The sequence below is a fragment of the Periplaneta americana genome, chromosome 3 (assembly GCF_040183065.1).
Source record: "Periplaneta americana isolate PAMFEO1 chromosome 3, P.americana_PAMFEO1_priV1, whole genome shotgun sequence".
Classification (NCBI taxonomy): Eukaryota; Metazoa; Arthropoda; class Insecta; order Blattodea; family Blattidae; genus Periplaneta; species Periplaneta americana.
In genome coordinates this window covers 98,665,097-98,684,889 of record NC_091119.1, presented here as the reverse complement: position 1 = coordinate 98,684,889, position 19,793 = coordinate 98,665,097, and the positions used below count along the sequence as shown (strand labels likewise).

The 19,793-nt window shown below is 36.7% G+C and overlaps 1 protein-coding gene across 1 annotated transcript in view; it reads left to right on the top strand.

Moving 5' to 3' along the window:
- Positions 1 to 19,583, top strand: part of LOC138696314 (ras-associated and pleckstrin homology domains-containing protein 1) — a 453,731-nt gene extending 434,148 nt beyond the window's left edge. The window contains exon 8 of the mRNA XM_069821103.1: positions 19,068 to 19,583. Within this exon, the coding sequence (XP_069677204.1) occupies positions 19,068 to 19,171 (104 nt within the window). The 3' untranslated portion in view covers positions 19,172 to 19,583. The remainder of the gene's footprint in view (positions 1 to 19,067) is intronic.
- The last annotated feature ends 210 nt before the right edge of the window (positions 19,584 to 19,793 follow it).

The following is a 19,793-nucleotide window of genomic DNA, read 5'->3' as shown; positions in this document are numbered from 1 at the left end:
CCTTAGATTGAATAAAATGAAATTTGAAAAATTGGAATTTCGCATATTTAGAATGTTAGTTCTTCAAATATAACAATAAATCGCTTTCACTCATTGTGCAAGTATCCTCTCACTACCAAAAGACCGCACACGTCTGACGTTTCATAGGAATCGCCTACTAATGCGTCAGCCGTGAACGTCAGACGCACTACGTCAGCCGCGTGCGCCAGCCGCATCATAGGAATTACACCTTTACGGTCACAGTAAACAGTACGTTCCAAAAATATGTTCGCGTTTTCCAGTGACGAAAGAGCTTTCAATATTGAATCATTTTCGCACAGGTACTGTCGTCCATTTGCCTACGTCGCCTCCCGCTTTCTCCCACCAGCTTTTATTCGCCAGCTAGTGGCGGGGCTGTCTTAGCTCTTTTCTGACAACATTAATTTCTGTTAGGAAATGGACGTCTACGTAATATTATACAACTGTTCGAAATAATTTAAATGAAAGGGCCTCGTTATGTAATTAACTGTCACGTGATTCCCCCCCCCCTTTCTGCGACCCTGCGACAAAACCCCTTGGACGGACAGTAGATAGTATGTCTGAGTAATTTTATCTTTTCGGATCGGGCAGAAGTAAAGATTGAATTTACAGTACGTAAGGTACTCTTTTAAAGAGTAGGATACAATTATTTCAACATGAGTTACTAGTACGAAAAACGAAACTGGTAATTGGGATTAGGTGCAATAATCTCTAGTGCGATAATATGCACATTAGAACTGAAGCCTGTATCAAAATAAACGTCCACCATTTTAAAAAATGTGTTTAAATATCCATATTATGATCATTTTTCAATTTAACTTCATTCTCTTTTTGAATCTCTTGTTTCGCGGATCTTTACCCCAATAGCTTGGATAAAGATCCCAGTTGTTATAATTGAATTTAAATTGCTACAAATCTAATAAAAATAACAAATACGATTTCCATGATTTTACGAAAATTAAAGAAAACTATAAGCAAGTTAAAATAATGAATAATGTGATCAGAGGAACAACAATCATAACTGCGGATTTTTACTCCCTGTTACTCTATGCATCTGGTGCACCCTACCAAAAATCCGCGTGAACATCCCCTTACAGCAGGGGTCGTCAGTACAGAGCACGCTGGGGCTAGTCTCTTTTACCCGCGGAAAACGCAATGCACTAGGGTGCACTCCGTAGCTGCTAGCGGGTATGCTGTCTGTCTCTTCCTGTTGCACGACAGTGCACACTGGACAGCACCGCGTACCCTTTGCACATTTCAGCGAGTGCTGACGACCACTGCCTTACAGGATCCGATGGACTTACATCCAACCATGTGGCCAGTCGGCGATCGGGGAATGCCGTTGTATTATTATAATAACAAAGAAATCGAACGGAATGATGTTGATCTCTAACATGGTAACGTTTTTAGCGATCTTAGCACTGGAATTCGGTGAGCATTCCCCCACCCGCCACCTGGAGAGAGGCTCGATGGTGGACTAGCATCTTTACAAGGCAACAGTATATTCCTTAAACAACTCCAAAGCGTCCTACTATATTTTCGACCTGTATAGATAAAAATTTGCAAATGTCTTTTCGATTAGGACGGCGTGGGCGGAATCCAACAGGAGGCCCTCGTGCTAGAGCACATGTATTTGTTCATATTAGCTTCAGGAACCCTTGAAACGATACGGTACTTCTCTTGGTAGGCCCAGCGTTTAAAGTACTGCTCGAACTTTGGTCTTTTGCGAACCCCCATGTTACCTGAATAATATTCTATCGAAATGAATTGGACTTTCTTCAAACACATTTGTTGCGCTAGTAGCAGTATGTAAAAAAGTTTAACAATACAATACTTTTCACCCGTGCATATATTATATCCATAAACTATGTTTTAAAATTACCTTATAAGATTTTAATTTTTGAATTAACAATCTAGTTATTCTCTGAAATCTAAAGAAAGTGGACAATAGTTGAATAGTATACTGTGAGAAGTAATTAGGAAATTACTCTTAAAGATTACATCAGTCTGATAATGACAGTCATGTTATTATGGGTACCGTACTACATGTAATCCGTTGTTTTAACGACGCTGTATGAACTGCGCTGTTGTCTAGCCATGTTGGAATTGGTCATAGCGCAATGGTATTTTGGCCGAAGGTTTGCCATCAGTTTAGTAGACATTCATCTTACAGCAGGGGAAAACCTCGGAAAAAATCTCACACAGCTCAAGTGAGATTCGAACCCACACCCAAGCTGAATTTCGAAGTAAAGTAGCATCGCTATCCGCAGACCATGGCAGTGGCCATTATATTTTTAAGTGTAAAATTAAGGGGTTAGGTACAGCTTACAGCAGTAAAATTTTTGGAAATATTCAACATTTTTCCTCCATTACTGTATCTTATACAATAATGAAAATTGATATGTGTAAAATACTGTCCTGCTGTATGAAAGAAATATTTTTACAGTTAAAAAAATATATGTTTACAATATCATACTCTTTCAACTACATTCCTTAATAAATAATATATTTTTTTATTTTGTGTTAGAAGAAAGTACTGATACTTGACCATTTTTTAAATTAATTTATTTTTTATCAGACAATCTATCAAAGGTAGAGAAGTAATCTTGCATCATATTGTAGATATAATATGCATAAACACACACAAAAAATTTCATCACAGAATGTTGGATAGTTTTTTTAGTTATGTGGGAAATGCTTCTTCACTGCACAGTGAAATGAATTTTGAAAAAAAAAATGTAAATAATTTTTTTAATCATAAAAAATATTTTATTCATATAGCAGAAGGACAGTGTTTTACACATACCAATTTTCATTATTGTACAAGATACAGTAATGGAGGGAAAAAAAAGTTGAATATTTCCAAAATTTTACTGCTGTAAGCTGTACCTAACTCCTTAAATCTACTTATATATTCTTACGAAATTGTTTTAATTCATTTAATTTATGATATAGTTTGTTCAATATTCTCGAGTGTAGTGTCACAGAAAAAACTTTGCCGATTGACCATCTACCGTCCCCTACTAACTGACTGTCATAAATAAATATTGTCTTTCTTATTGTGACAGAAATCGTGTCTTCGCCTGTTAATAACCAATCACAACCCTTGCTTAGAAAAACTGACAACTTCCCTCTACTTGGAAGGAGAGCTGCCAGATCGTTTCCGAATTTAAAAAATCCCATCAGAGGTCCAAGATTGCTGGAAATGTGGCAACTGCGCAGGATGTCAGTGGGGGTGTAAGAGCTGTCTAGCAAGAAGCAATAAATCTGTTAAGTGGACAGTCAAAGAATTCACCAAACTGCACTCAAGCAAACTAAATGAACTATACATCGTAAAATTAGACCACCATTAGTGATCAAATACCAATTTCTAAATCAAACCATCTATGGTGGACTGAAAGTGCATGTTGTATCTGTTCTGTATAGGAAAAGACCTGCAATAATAAGATAAATTTTTATGCGTGTAACTATTTTCTTTTCTGTTCATTTATCATTACTTAACTGTGGACCATATGACATGTTGCCCAAAACCACTGCTTTGAATTAGCTTTCCTCCCTATAGTGAGTCCCTGTTAATTGCAATGCAAAGCATCAGAGAATATCTGTCTGGCATGGCAGCCAACACTCCGACGCTCGATGATCATTTGACAGACATCGCGTTTGAACGCTTTGAATGAAGTGATACAAGTGCACTGCACGAGGATATTGACATAAAATGAGGAAGTGCGTTTATTTTCCATGTCCATAGCGGAAGTCTTGCCATCGCTTTGGTATCTGCCATGTTGAACGTTCGATAGCTTCGCGAGAAGAGTGACAACTGACAGTGGGTTTATCATCTGATTCACGAGGCATGACTCAGCGCCAGCTGATTGCAGCGCAGGGTTGTACAGCGTTAACGAACTTCGCCTGGCGATAGGCAGTTCGTTATGTAACAACCCTAGTTTGAAACTAGAGAGGTTCGGTAATGAAACAGATTATTGGCACGAAGATGGCACATGATTTCTCACATGTTTTATACGTTTCGTAAAAATCCAGTCATCTTATCATGTGAATGATTACTGTTCCTAGTTTATTTCTTGAACTATAATTTAAAATATCTAAGCTGTACAAAAATATAATGTAGTACGAGCAAATATTAAAATATGAGCTGTAGTCTTCTGGATTTGACAAGAAACGCATTTTATTTTAAGCCCAAAAGTAAGGCATATAACTCAATTTGTACATTGTAAGTTTTAAGTAGATATGTCATTAATTTTTCACAGATTTACATGAAATAGTTGTACTTAAATTGTAATTATTAAGTTTGTGATAGTTCTTTAATACTCAAATACGCCTATGTTGAAGGGTCATTCGAGAGAAAGTGTAAGATACAAAAATGTGTAATATCCAGCGCTATGCCAACTTCAACTGTCAATTTGAGGCTATCAAATGCAAAACTCGCCTTATCCAGGTAAAGTGATTTGTCAGAAAATAGGAAAAACCCGTTATGGATATGGACAGTTTTGCATTTGATGGTAGTTTTCTGAGCTCTATGGAAGAGGAATTAGACAAGTTTTGCACAAACCGACCAGATAGAGCTCTGCAAGAAGTACAACATCCCATATGTAACTTTATATATAAGGCGAGTTTTGCACTTGATAGCCTCAATTGCTCAATCACTTTTTGTGTAACATACCAGATGTCCTTCCTTTGTTTTTCCACGCTGTCCATCTCGCTCAATTTCTAATTTTATTGGATAACGCAGTATAATTTCTCATGGTCTTGGTTTTCCGTGGGCGCTATGACAAATGTGGGATGAGACCTAGAAGAAACGGGCGACGGACCTGCTCCCTTTCTTCAGAAATTATTTCTATTTACTGTTAGAAGTTTTTCTAAATTCACGTCGTTCGCTTTCTTTTCGGGCTCTAAATTCGGTTCTTGCCTTCGTCGTCAATCTCGTCTGCCGAGCAGCCAACCATTCCCCAAGCTCTCGCAGTTGCTTTAGTTAACAAATGAACTTTAGTTAACAAATTCAAAATTATAAACTATGAGTCATATTAGTTAAATATTACAGCCCTCTTTAAGTGCGGTCTAGTCTATCTATACAGCTTTCGATTTCAGCTTGAAAAATATTATTCTACTTTGCTTACCTTCAAGTTAAGCATAAATAGGGGACTAAATAAACTGTTAATTAATCATGGCTAACGGCTTCAAAGCTGGGTACCTAAAAATCGAGTGCAACTTTTTTTTTTTTTTTCAAAATCAACATGGAAGCATAGATAAATAACCGTGCTAGTCATTAAAAATTCACTCCTTATGGTTTCACCCTTATCTAATTCGATCGAAAATCGGAGTGAGACAAGTGACCAACAGGCTTGGAGCTCATATAGGTAGCCCCAATTTCCCTTGCAAGGACGCGCTTTCGCGTACCTTTAAAATGCTTCTTCTCCCATTTCCCTGTTCATTCATTTTTTACATTGTATTTGGACTGTTGCGGTTCAGAATTTGATATTAACCATATTTGAGAATTTTTTTTACATAAATACGTCTATACCGAAGGGTCAATATGCCTATAAAATAATTTCAACATAGTCGTAATTACATAAAATTCTTCGGCATTAAGATTTCACTGTCAATTTCTTTCTTTTTACGAAAATCAACATTTAAATGCGATATTAATGTTATAAAATGTATTAGTATACTGTATCTCCCCATACATTCTAAACGTTCAAAGATATTGCTTAAATGATTCACCCAAGCGTAACAATGTTTTTATAATGGAGCGGAAATCCGCTTAACAGTAAGAAGCTCTCTGGCTCCTCCTTACCTGCTCATCGTTGGAGGAATTAGGAATTAAAAAAATTCGCAACGATAAGTAGACAGAACTCTGTCTACCATAATTAATGTCTCCTATTATTTTTTCCCATCGGAATTAAATTCACCGCCTCATTCGTTACTTTATTATATAATGCAAAAAATCACAAGAACATGTTTATGATTTGATTGAGGATGACCATGTTTATGATTTGAGATAAAGATCCATAAATGTTTTACTTAAACATTTAGTTATTTTAAACTTTTATTCCATTTGAATCATTTCTGGATAAATGGACTCGTAGATAACATGGACAAAATTCGTCAATAGTATAGAAGAAATCGCTCTACACAGAAGACATGTTCTAAGCCACTTTTTCGGTATCAGGAGTGATGACAGTCTGTATTTTCGCAAAAATTTGAAAATCAGTTTTTTGCTGCTGTCACAACTATCTCTTCATACTTCGTACGATGAGAAAAGAAGATGGTAGAATGTCAATTGCAAATGAAAAGGAAGTATTCTGAGCAAAGCTATCTTACACTCATTACTCGTATTAGAGCCCAGTGTTTGGTCACATTAAACTACAAGTTTAGGGAACACATACGTGCTGCAAGGACCCAACTACTGATACTGGGCATGTATAATGTACAGTTAGCCCACGAAAGAAATTAGTGTATTCATCTGTATGTAAAGCACTGTTTTAGGAAGTGATTATTGTTTGTTTATATTGCAAGAAAAACGTGATTGTTTATTATTTTTAAAATAAATAGGCCTGTATAGTAAATTAAAATTTTTGTAAACAAAAATATTGCAAGACTTCCACAAAAATCTTTTGTTCCAACATAAAAAGCAACAAATTTTAAGACTGTGATATTCAGCAGTAGCCTTTAAATCCATGAAGGCTATAATGAATAACTATGTAGGCCACATTTTAAAATGTTCAAACGAAAATGTTCTTTTAATGTTTGTACTTCGGAAATTTTTTTTCAATTTCACAAGAAGTTGCTGATGCGTACATAAAACATGGTATAGCTCGCGCAAGGAACGATTGCCGAAAAGCAATGGTGGCGTTGCTGTCTGTTTTGACGTGTGTATAAGGCACGCCGAGGGGGCGAGAGGTACGGGCCAATGGAAGTACTGTTTCTTCCAAGAAGATGAACAGATGAGGACATCGCTGTGGAAATAAAGAACGTAGCAAGAGAAAAATTCGAAGCTAATTAAACGCGCAACATATGTTTACGAATGAAATAATAATATCGTGCGATACAAGACACGTATTCACATGCAATGGAACAAACTAAAGTCGTAATGTAACTATCACAACGCAAGACTGATTCTATCGATGTCATTTTTCTTTCGACTGTACTCTTGAATATCATTCAAGCTATCTCGTGACCTTTCCTGTCGCTCGCTCTTCCTTATCGCTTTGTTTCATTCGCATTCCTTCCGTCGGTATTCCCTGCTTGCGAGACCTATACCTGTAACTTATGTGTGTGTTAGCAAGACCCTCGTCCACTAAAACATACAAGCTTTTACTAATATTGTAATCGAGTCAGGTGAGATGAGTTGGGTTGTGTGTTTATGTTGTGGCTGTATGTTTGAATTTCCTATACAGATCGGCAAAAAATAGTTTGAATCAGACTAACAATCGACATCTAACCATGATGCCATCGGTATTCTTTTTATAATATCTACTGCGCTGACTATACCGAACGTGCCATATGAGTGCACACTCGCCATCATAGCACAGCTAACATATTTCCTAACTCGGTGACCAAATGCTGGCCTCTACTCATTGTGGCTAATACAGGATTTGCGAGGAATTAGTGAGGCGCTATCAACTGATGGATTATGCTCTCGTATCAGTATTGAAGCGTAGCTTTGCATGAGCCAAACCGTATTGCATTACAAGAGACTGACGGTGAGACATTCTGCGATAGATGTGGTGGATTGAGCTCTAATCGCTAATAGCTCGAAACGAGGGAACCAGTCCTTGAATTGGGGCGATGGCCACCGGTGTGCGCACCACGACAGGTGAGTCATGTCGGATGTAGGTCAGTGGGCCCGTGCCAAGGAGAGCGGCCTGTATGAGGGCTCGAACCGCGTTCATTGGGGAGGAGCTGAGAGTCAACTTTGTACGGAGAGAGTGGCGCAGACCGCTGGCAGTGCATCCATTGCAAGACTTTCTCCATAAATCAATGAAAATAGTTCCAACCATAGATCTTAGTTACTTAAATAGAGAAATCCATATTACAGAGATGGCACACATTTTCTCTTATTTTTACGCAATTCGCAAATGGCAACTCAGATTTTTTTATCGCGTTACAAATGATGTTCCTATTTGCAGTAGTTTTTCTTGAACTATCACTGAAATAAATACAAATTAGATACAGTAGGCCTACCTCGTGGATTTATCGTAGGTACGTGAGAGAAACCTGTCTCCAACAGAATAATCAAGAAAAATCTGTCGGCTATGTCTTCTAGGAAGTAGCATATGGGCCCATGTTAGTGGGTTTATCCCACACTCCATTCACCTTCCATCCATCCATCCATCACATACATACATACATACATACATACATACATACATACATACATACATACATACATACATACATACATACATACATACATACATACATAGACGACCTCATAAAAAATATACTAAGAAATTTACACAATTTGTAAATAATATACCTTTTGAGAAAATGAGCCAGTTGTAGAAAAAAAATAGAATTGTAAATAAGAATGTAAAATATAAATTGTAGAAAATGTAAATAATTGTAAAACTAGAATAGCCTATCTTAAAAAAAAAAACAATAATTTTAGAATCTGCAATAAAATCACAGGCTAACAGTAGATTGTAAACTATAAACGGTAGATAGCTGTAATTGTAACCTTAGAACATTTTTATAGAGAAAAAAAGAGAGAAAATTGTCGAAACAAAATAATCCAAATCAGATTGTAAATTTTAAATTGTAGAAAATCAATATAAATGTAGCATATATTTTGAAAGAAATAAGTGAATTGTAAAAACAAAATCACATCAGGTTCAAATTGGATTGTAAACTTTTAAATTACTGTAAATAATTGTAATATTATAAGAGAGCATAGTGCATGTAGTATTACTCGGTGTAATGGAACATGCCGTTTTTAATAAATACATTTTTAAAATATACATACATACATACATACATACATACATACATACATACATACATACATACATACATACATACATACATACATACATACATACATACATACATACATACATACATACATACATACATACATACATACATACATACATACTGTACATGAAATCATTAATTACTGTGCAGTTTATTTTCTGCATTGCACGCATGAGGTATATTGTATATAATTGTACGCAGAGTCCCACGCCGTAGCTGCGTCGTGCCTTGGACTAGCGATAAGGAATGGGTAAAGAAATATATAAAATTTCGACCATTGTAGAGGACCGGTGCTCTTGTTTGCTTGGCTCTATCAGAGCCAGCACCGATACATGCACTTAAGACTTCGTCCATTGTACGTTTGTCTAAGTTCTAGTGACATTCGTGAATCCGATGCTGACAAGAGGGTCATCCTGCCTCAGCCCTGACATAGCCAGATGAGTAGCCTCATTGCCCTAAGCCTCAAGCCCTTCCAATATCAGAATCAGAAACCCTTACTACACCCAAGACTTCAGCTTTAGACTAGTTTTAACTGTTGCAGATGATAGATAAAGTGAGGGGAAGTGAAGAGTTTTGACGGAAAAATGAAATGAGGGGAAGTGGAGAATTTCGATGGAAAGATAAGTGGAGAGTTTTGATGGACTGATAGAGAAAAACGAGAATACCCCGACAAGAACCCTTCTGAACGTCTACTAATTCCATAACGATCTGGCCGAGGATCGAACCCGGGTCGCTTGCATGAAAGACCAGCGCGCTAGCGCTTGAACTACAGACGCGGCAGAACTGGTGTTCGCCCACCATCTTGATCAATTTAGGGAGCTACCTTGAGTAGCGAAAGCCAGCCATAATGGATGAGGGAATCGTGCTGGTTGTATGATTGTTCACCTCTATTGAGGCATGTGGACGTAAGGCCAGCAGTCGGTTGGTCGGTCTTGACCCTATATGGGCTGTCTCGCTACGAACTTCGGATTATTATTATTATTATTATTATTATTATTATTATTATTATTATTATTATTATTATTATTATTTACCGCTGCCTGATGTGTACATCTATTATCAGGCAGTACATTGTGTGAATTTTGGATTGGAGGCGTAGACTACTATTGTAGACCAATTAATTACTTTCTATGAAACAAATTGTTTTGGGGACATAATATGGTCTATATCGTTTCGTATATCGTAAGAAAAATATTTGTGTGGAAAAATTGTTAGGACGAATGTTTAATATACTAGAATATTTTCTTTTCAAATAAAACACATTCCATTCTTTTTCTAATACAAATTATTACATTTATTTTGCATCATTCCCGTATGAATATACTCGTAAATAATGAATATCACAAAAAAGTATTCAGCCCTACTTTTGAAGAAATCGTACATGCATGAATTGACGAAAACTATTTTTTCGTATGAGATGCTGTACTTCCTGAAAATCTCGAACATTTTTTACAGTAATGTAATATAGGTCCTACTTTCTCTTCTTAGTTCATGTGATAAGAGAAGAAGAAAACATAAAGAAGTTCATAAAATGTTATCTATTTCTGAAGCAATGAATTCAACGAACTTCAGTTCACTATGTTGAAATTATTGTTTCCATACAATTTAAACTCTTCAGTAAATTACGAAACGCATAAAAGTATGAGAAAGCATGCGCCACCTTAGTGCCAACTATTTTTTCTTAAAATAATAAATTACTTTTGAATTAATCTTGAGTTTCTGAAGATCATCGTGTTTTGCCATATGGACTTCTTATCTGTTACAAATGATATGCAGTCAGATATATCTTGAAGACGCCATAATTTCTTCACGTGTCTACTTCTTGGGAAGTGTTGTTTATCGAAGAATGATGTAACAAACACTGATTTTTTTCATTTTTTATTTGTAAGCTGACCACTTTTGAAATAGCAACATCATTTCCCATTACATTCTTAATTATGTTTATGAATGGGGGCACTGCCAGTTCTCGTTAATGTGCTGAAGGTTCTGAATTCTTGCAGAAACCATTTTTTTGAATGTGAACAGTCGTTGCAAGCAAGAATCTGGCGAGTATGTAGTCTATTCCTTGTATTGTATATATCTTCATATGCACAAAGTCATCTAGCAGGAATATATGACTGGAAGAACACTTGTCCGACAGAACTGTTTGTCTTTGCATCATTTTTACTATTCTTACATTGCGGTTGGTTGTTCGATCGGGCGATCAGTTTGTTGATAACACCTCTCAATATGGTCGATTAACACCTTCGTGCAGTCTGTTAGTTTGGTAGTGTGAAGAATTTAAGTGAAGGACATCTGTAAGGAGGAATTCATCACTCCCGAAATAGGATAGTTGCTGAGGATTATGATTTATACACGTATATCCACATTTGTTTATCACTTTTTGCACTACAGTAAGCATACATTTGCAATAATGATCACAAATGACATTCAGAAAATAGCCCAGTTGTGGTCAGAAGACCACAAAGCATGTTTCTCCATTTGTGTCATAAATTGTGTCTTTCGAGATTTCGCTTCTTCCTACCAGTGGCATATACTGGTTTAAGGGCCTGGGCTACCACTGACCCTATTATTACACAAAATATATTTTAAAGCCCCTATAATAAAATTCCTTACCTATTTATATATGAATTCCAGACGTCTTGATTGGGACGAAAATACGTTGATGACTTCGTCATTGAAATTACAGTTGGGCCGCTTGCGAAGTTTCTGTAGAAATGACTTTTCAATGGACATCAGTGCCAAGCCGGATAAACGTTCTTATGTATGAGTTGATCTACAGTAGGATTTTATTCTCTTCAACGCAGAAAATGTTCTTTCTACTGATGCTGACGTAGCTGGTATTGTCACAATTAATGTTGCCAATTTAAGGACTTCAGGAATAACTTGGTTCAGCTGGTTTTCATATATGGCAGATAATATTTCATGGATAGGTTTGTTCGAAAAATCAAAGACTTCTGCTGAATATATTACACTTAATTCATTTTTCAAACGTACTTGATCAAAGTGACTCTTATAGGACTGAAATAATTTGTTTAGTGCCTCATTCGGGAAGTTTTCTCTATAAGCAGAAAATTTTTGAGAATCTAGAAGTATGTGAACTGAAGCTTTCCATAATCAGAAAATCTGTCAGTAATTTCCATGTGCATACGATCTAGTATGCTGTAGTACAGCTGCCTGTATTTCAATTCATCATCTCCTTTTCTTCGCTTTAATGGTGGTTCCATTGTATTGGCTGAAGAATTTTCATTTTCCATATTACTCCATATGGACGGAAACCCACTACGTCTGAACTCGAATATAGTATTTTTTAACTTTGATACCTCTTGCAAGCAGTATGCTATGTCTAGACTTTTTGTCTGAAGAATATTGTAGAGCACATCTGTATGTGCGAACACTTTAGCATTGACTTCAAGAAGAAATATATTCTGAAACTGTGTGAAAAAAATACAAATATCCTTGAGCCTGCACAATTACATCATCAACCCAGTTTTCTTCAGAGTCATTACAAATGATATTTTTAAAGAAAGCAGTCAGTTGTTCTCTGTATTACTTTATTGTATTTACAAGCCGAGATGTAAAATTGCATCTAGTTGGTGCTACTTTTGGGAGTTTCTTGTTCATAAATTCCTTGAGTTTTTCTGATCTTTTAGGAGATGATGAGAAAAATTCAGCTAAACCCGACAGTGTTTTGAAAAAAAAAATGCGGCATTCTGGAATGGATGAAGTAGTTTGTTGCAAAACTAAATTGAGAACATGGCTGTAACAATGGACAAATAGTGCTTGAGGATACTTTCCTTGAACTTTTGTTTTTAAGTCATTAATATTTCCCGCCATAACTGAAGCACCATCGTATGTCTGTGCAATTAACTTATTGCCGACATGCTATAACACCTTCCACATGCTGAAACCAAGCAGCAGCAGTTTTGCCCGAACTGACATTTGTGAATCCTATAAACCGTTCTTGAACATTGGCAGTACTATCGACGTATCTTAAAACAGTGGACAATTGACTCTGATTAGAGCAGTCACTTGTTTCATCAACAACAATGGCCGCAAAAGGTGCTTCTTCTATTTCAGATTTTATGTTCTTTATCATAACCCCACTTATAGCAAATATTAAGTCATTATGAATTGCGGGAGAAGTACCACGAAATACTGTTGAACTCTCAAGATGACTGGCCAGTAAATGGTCAGATTCACTTAAGGAACTTAAATATTCAATATAATTTCCTCTATTGTCTGATTCCACACTCTCATTATGATCCCGAAAAGCCAATTCTTGTTTTCCTAGAAATCAGACTGCGTTAATAAGATGCAGTAAAATCTCCCGATTTTTTTTTCCACAGGAGCATTATGTTGGTTGATATGTAGAGCTTTTTGCTTATCCAGCTGTAAATCAATTCTTGTCTTCCCAAAGTTTGCAAAGTTCATGCTACTACAAATATGAGCTTTTGATTTGTCGTGTTTTAGGACTGCCGTTCGAAGGGAGTTGATATTAGAAAACTCTCTTTTGACCACACATTAGTTTCGCGGCTAAATAACAAACATGGCCAGCAAAATAGTTTAGACAGTTTAGAAGTACCACACAACCAATTCCACTTACCATATGATGTTGAAGTGAAATGGCGTGTGTACTCACGCTGTTTTTCTTTTACGTCCATGGACAAATTTAACTCAGGAGTTGGTCTTTCCATTTTCACAATTTCAACTTCCTCGTATGTACGACGGTGAAAAGGCACTTTTAATAAACCTTCTATTACACAGTATTTTCAACACAAACCTCTCCAGAAACTTGTTCTGCCATATTTTTCACAATATCACTTAATTGGGAAATTAAAAACTTAATAATTCACAATTAATATAACTCTTAGACACTCGAACAAATCACAAATTTAAAATACTGCACTGCAAGAACACAATTACATTCATGAGCAAGCGTGCTACGCGTATTGTTGCTTCGCGCCTGCGAAGAAACCGATCACGAGAGCGGCAACTCACCCGGCCTACAGTGCACGATGGAAACAGAAGAGAGCGGGGGGATGGGCAGTTGTGCGACCGGACAGCGTGAGCGGTACGGTCACAGGCTACCTCACGTAGCAAGCGGTTTCTCCAGTGATGCCGCCTTGACAACTTGTTTCTTTTCGAGAGCAGAGAGCGCATATAAATCTAACAATTACTTTAATTTTAATTACTGTGGTAAAACTAATAATACAAAATTATTACATTATGTTATATTATAAACTTTTTCTTCTGTAATTTTCTTGGGCTACCGCCGGTAGCCCCGGTAGTCCGCAAAATACGCCCCTGCTTCCTACACAAAGCAATGTGAAGGAATTCAGTAGAGAAAGCTACGATAAAGAGATTTTCTCTAAGATTCTGTTCTCAAGTGAGCTACAAATCAGGTTTTATCCAGCCTGAATTTGAACATACGATGTTCATATTGCATGATTACTACTACAATAATAAATTATTGTCGGCCGCCTGTACGCGATACCTAAGGCAAGCAGCTTTAATGTTTTGTGGATGCACAGCCTAGATCATATATGTAGCAGATAGCTCATCTCTATGTTAAAATCGGCAAAACTTTGAAGAGAACAATCGCCAGGATGGCCACCCGTCCGCCGTAAACGAACACGAGATGGCAGTACAGTCGCTAATGCAATTCAAATGAGAATTATGACGTGACTCCTTATGTAACAACTAGATGGCAGCATAGTAAACCTGACAAAAGTTGTTACCGTCAAAGCCTATAAGGCCGAGCTATCTGGGTATATATATTATCTAGGGCCACAGTTGTGTCAGGAATGTTCATCAGTGGGAATGTACTATCTTGTCTTACGTGAAGGCTGGTAATCATGAAGACACCACATCATGGGAGTCATATTGTGTGCTTAGTGTAAAGACAATACAGTACTCAGAATATGATGTTAGGAAAGACCGCTAGATATATGCAATTTTTGTACAGTCATTATTATTATTATTATTATTATTATTATTATTATTAGCATTATTATTATTAATCATTATTATTATTAATCACTTAAAGTTGCCGTTATTCAGCATTAGTCATAGCACACAAGACCCCAGCTAGACCTATTTTAACCTATGGCAGCGAAGGCTGGACAATACGTAATTGTGATAGGTCCTGAACTGTGGCTGGCGAAATGAAATTTTTACGTCGTACAACAGGTTATACATCTATACTAATAATAAATCTGTAGCCGAAATTTTTCTGGTAATTTTCGATTTTCCAAAAATAATTGGTCCTAACATATATAATTAACCACCCTGAAACCGAAAATCGCTTTTTTTAAATTTTTGTTTGTATGTCTGTCTGTATGTTTGTTACCTTTTCACGCGATAATGGCTGAACCGATTTATATGAAAATTGGAATATAAATTAAGTTCGTTGTAACTTAGATTTTAGGCTATATGGCATTCAAAATACTTTATTTAAAAGGGGGGTTATAAGGAGGCCTGAATTGAATAAATCGAAATATCTCGCTTATTATTGATTTTTTGTGAAAAATGTTACATAACAAATGTTTCTTTAAACATGATTTCCGATAAGGTTTATTCTTTACAAAATTTTGATAGGACTGATATTTAATGAGATAAATGAGTTTTAAAATTAAAATAACGCCATCTAAGACGGTGCAATGAATTAAGAACAAATGACTTCGCCTATAAGGGGCCTTGGACAACAACAATCGAAACAGGGGCCTTGGACATCAACAATCGGAAGCTATTAAACATAGCCTACAGAGAATGTTTCTGTGTTTGTATGAAGTAATATCAGAAGCTAAATTAACCGATTTGCATAATTAATTATTATTTCGCCATTGGAAAGTGTAGTTTCTCTAGATGGACATAATGCTATAATGTTATTACAGTAACGTCTAAGTAAATCGAGGAGAGGTAAGATTAAAATAGCTTCTTATGCACAGAAAATTTGATAGGCTATTTTGTACATTCGTTTTCTGTATTTCTTAAAATAATATTTATGTACACTCATTTTAATGTCAGAGAATTAACGAACAACGAGAGTGTATTGATTTAGTATGCAGTAATAGTACGTTACCTTAGCAATCCATTATTTTATAATTCAAATTTTAACTATGCTCAATTGAATCGTGTTAAAATACATAAAATATATATGCAATAAATGCAATGCAAAAAAAAAAAATTGGGTAATGAGCGAAGCAGATTATCTTGCGCTGTTGTAAAAGTTGTTCCCTGGATCAAACGTCCTATTTTAATTATGTAATTACTTTATATTTATTTTTAACAGGTGCAGCGGAGCGCACGGGTACGGCTAGTGATTAAATAAAAGAAAAAATACCGATATATTAGAAGAGTTACACATTAGATCTATTATGGGATACGAGTATATTGTCTCTTACAGAAACAATTGGAAACAGCATGTCCAAAGAATGGACCGATTCCGTATATTCCTTCAACTTCTGAATTATTATCCTAAGGGCAGAAGATCGCTGGGAAGGTCATTTGAACGTTGGCGAGAGACCGTAACAGGCTATTGGCCTAATAAGTGAGAGGCTGAAGAAGAAGTGATATACCGTACTTATTTCGAGAATAGAATAATGGTGCAATAGTAGTTTGGAAAAAGCAAAACTTTTTTAGCGCAAAATAATGTTATAGGCCTTGTCGGGCATCAAACCCCACAGTCGCGCGCACGTAGGGTGTGGTTGCCATAGATACTGCGGGGGTATTGATTGCGAGCGCCGCGTGGGGCATCCTGTATGTTCGAGTTGCGAAGCACTCTGTAGTGTCTTTCCGGCTTCGCTATCTTGTGCAGACGCGGAAGGGGAAGTGGGCGCGTATGGGTGGCGCGGAGGCGGCAAGCGCTGTGGCGTTTAGAGAGCCACAACGCGAGAATTTAATAGCTTTCGCACTTGATTGTAACTGGTGTTCAGGTGTAAAGCATATACATGGAAAAGCGCCTTATGTATTTGCCTGCTTGAAACAATACAGCAGACCATAGTTGGCAGTTTCATGACATTCCACTAACAATACCTAAGCTACGTTAAAATCGATCAATTATTTTGTATCTCATGTACATTGATACAATATGTGTTCTACTTACCTTTTAGTATGAGAGTTTATGAGACTGTGATGCACAGACTTGTCCAATGTAGAATTATTGTAGCAATTTGGTACGTCATTGAAGAACAATTTCTACTCAGATACTTTTTCCATCCCATACACATTATAAAAATATGGTGTACTTAAGTGTGAAAATCTAAAATGTTATAATGTGGAATGTATAATTTTATAACAAAACCGATATCGAGTTTTTAAATTTAGGTTGCAATAACATAAAACATCTTTCTTGCAATAGATCATGAAATTTCGTAGAAAATTGCCATTGAAATGAATGCTTCGTAAGGTGTACCTAATGACTAAGAGGCAACTTCAACTATTTATGGAGGCCGTGATTGTGGGTGTCAATCTCATAATATACGACATAGAAATTTACCTGGTCTTCACGTATTGGCTGTGTAATGTGTTCTGTTAGATTCGGAGACCCAGCGCATGTGTTGTGACCCTACATCACGAGACTCCTATCGTATGTTCGTCTAATTAAAGTCGAAAAAAATAATGACTTGGGATAAACTTGGAGTAAGGACACGAAGAATCTTAATAGGTAAACTGTCAATGGAAACGATGCAGCTTTTTTATATATTAGGAACGAACTAAATAAATTAAGACGTGAACACGTACAATACCCTGTCTTGCACGGGGTCATTTTGACAACACCCAGTTTATATATATATATATATATATATATATATATATTCCAACTGTGAAGCAGTGGCAACTCGTTTTTTGTAGGTAGGATATGAGATTGATGACTGATGACCAAGACAGAAACTAATGATAATAATAATAATAATAATAATAATAATAATAATAATAATAGGCTAATAATAATAATAATGATAATAGAGCATGCAAAATCAATACAAGTAGGCCTATGTTAGTCTTTGACCCACCATTCTGGAACTGGCAATTTATTTGTAGTGAAGTTCGATTCTCCTCCCCTTCATAGTTCCGATTATACTGTCCGATATTTACCGATGCTTCGTCGTACGTTTGAGCAATTAATTTCTTGCTATATTTAAATTGTTCTAAATGATCAAATACAACTTCAGATATTCTTTCGGCTGTTCTGTTATCTGAAAGTCCTGTTAATTCTTGTATTTATTATAGCTTATTTTATTTATTTTTATATATCGGTAATTTTATTTTTTTATTTATTTTATTTTTCATATTACATAATTTTAAATTATTTATTATTTCGTTTATTCTTTTCTTTTAAAATGACCAATGAACTGCATTTAAGAAGGCTATAAGGATACTTGAAAATTCATAGGCTATTGTAGTCTCTGACAGGATCTCTATCATCCAGAAAGAAGGGTCGTAGTAGTAGGATACGCGGTCATATCCTCAAACGCGGTTAAACTCAAGCCATACCCCTCCCTCCGCACCCGTCCCTGTCCGCTAACTTCATTGCTAAAAAAACCGTTTGCTGTAAGATATTTGGATGGTTCCTCGGAAATTATTTCTGAGCTGTGCAGTGGCGACAACTCACAACAGAAAGTGGAAGCTTAAAGGAAATTATTACGTCGGGACGCTTTGAAAATCAAAATCTGTAATTAAAATGTTCTCTATCCTCAGAGGCACGAAATTAAACAGAACGATCATCCTCATATCCTTCATGGAGGAATCGCCACTGCTGTGAAGCTGCATAATGGAAGTAAAGACGAGATATGTTTAATGCAGTATAATATTTTGTATCGACATTCGGTAACCAGTGACGCTCTTCTCTAGCCGCATAGCCTTGGTGATGTGTTGAACTGCAGCCGAGAGCTTCCTTTCATGACGTAGACAACGGCCAAGACAAACATGTCACAGAGCAGTGGCAGCTGTCGCTGGAAATTCCATCCTTATGCTATCTCTAGCAAACAGGCGCTATCTGGCTGATAAAGCAATCCGTCGCGTCGTTCAAAAACCTTAAGTGTTATTATCTTTTTCAGGGGGCGCAGGCGCGGGAACGGCGGGCGAGGTCTCCCGGCAGAAGCGGGGCTTCTTCAAGAACTTCTGGAAGCGCTCTCGGCACTACTCGCTGGAGCAGCAGTAGGGCGCAGTCTCAGGGTGCGGGTAACAAGGACACTGCCGGGCCGCACGTGCCCAACAACAATTTGATAAGTATAACCCAAATCTCCATTTTTTTAAAACGTTTTACTGGTTCACAGTCGTCTTCGTCAGATAATAAACAGATATTAGCAACAGTTGCGATATATTTTATGACGTGTTACAGACCGTAGGGCGAGATCCCTCTCCATAGTGGCAACATTCCCCCTCACGTGTATAAATAGTTCTAACTTCCAATTAATATATCGGTTTTTAATTTCCAACAGATGGAAATGACAAAACAAACTAATTTATTAATTAAATGTATTTACAGAATAAAGAGTAATCCACGATGTCAAAATAATTATAGCACAAACTAAAGTTAGTGAGGGTTGAATAAAACAAGCATTTGCATTACACATGTGACCTAGTAACATCCTGACGTCCCCGCGAATGGCTTTGGCCTCGCATCGCACAAGCCAGTCAACAATATCACCAACATTGAAAACGTTTGACAAAAAGGTTTACTGACGGCTTTTGGATGCGAGGTTAAAGCGAGCGTGAATCCCGTTCCCAAAAAGCCAACAACGCAACCTCTTATTCAACAGCCAAGAGCTCCAGCTACACCA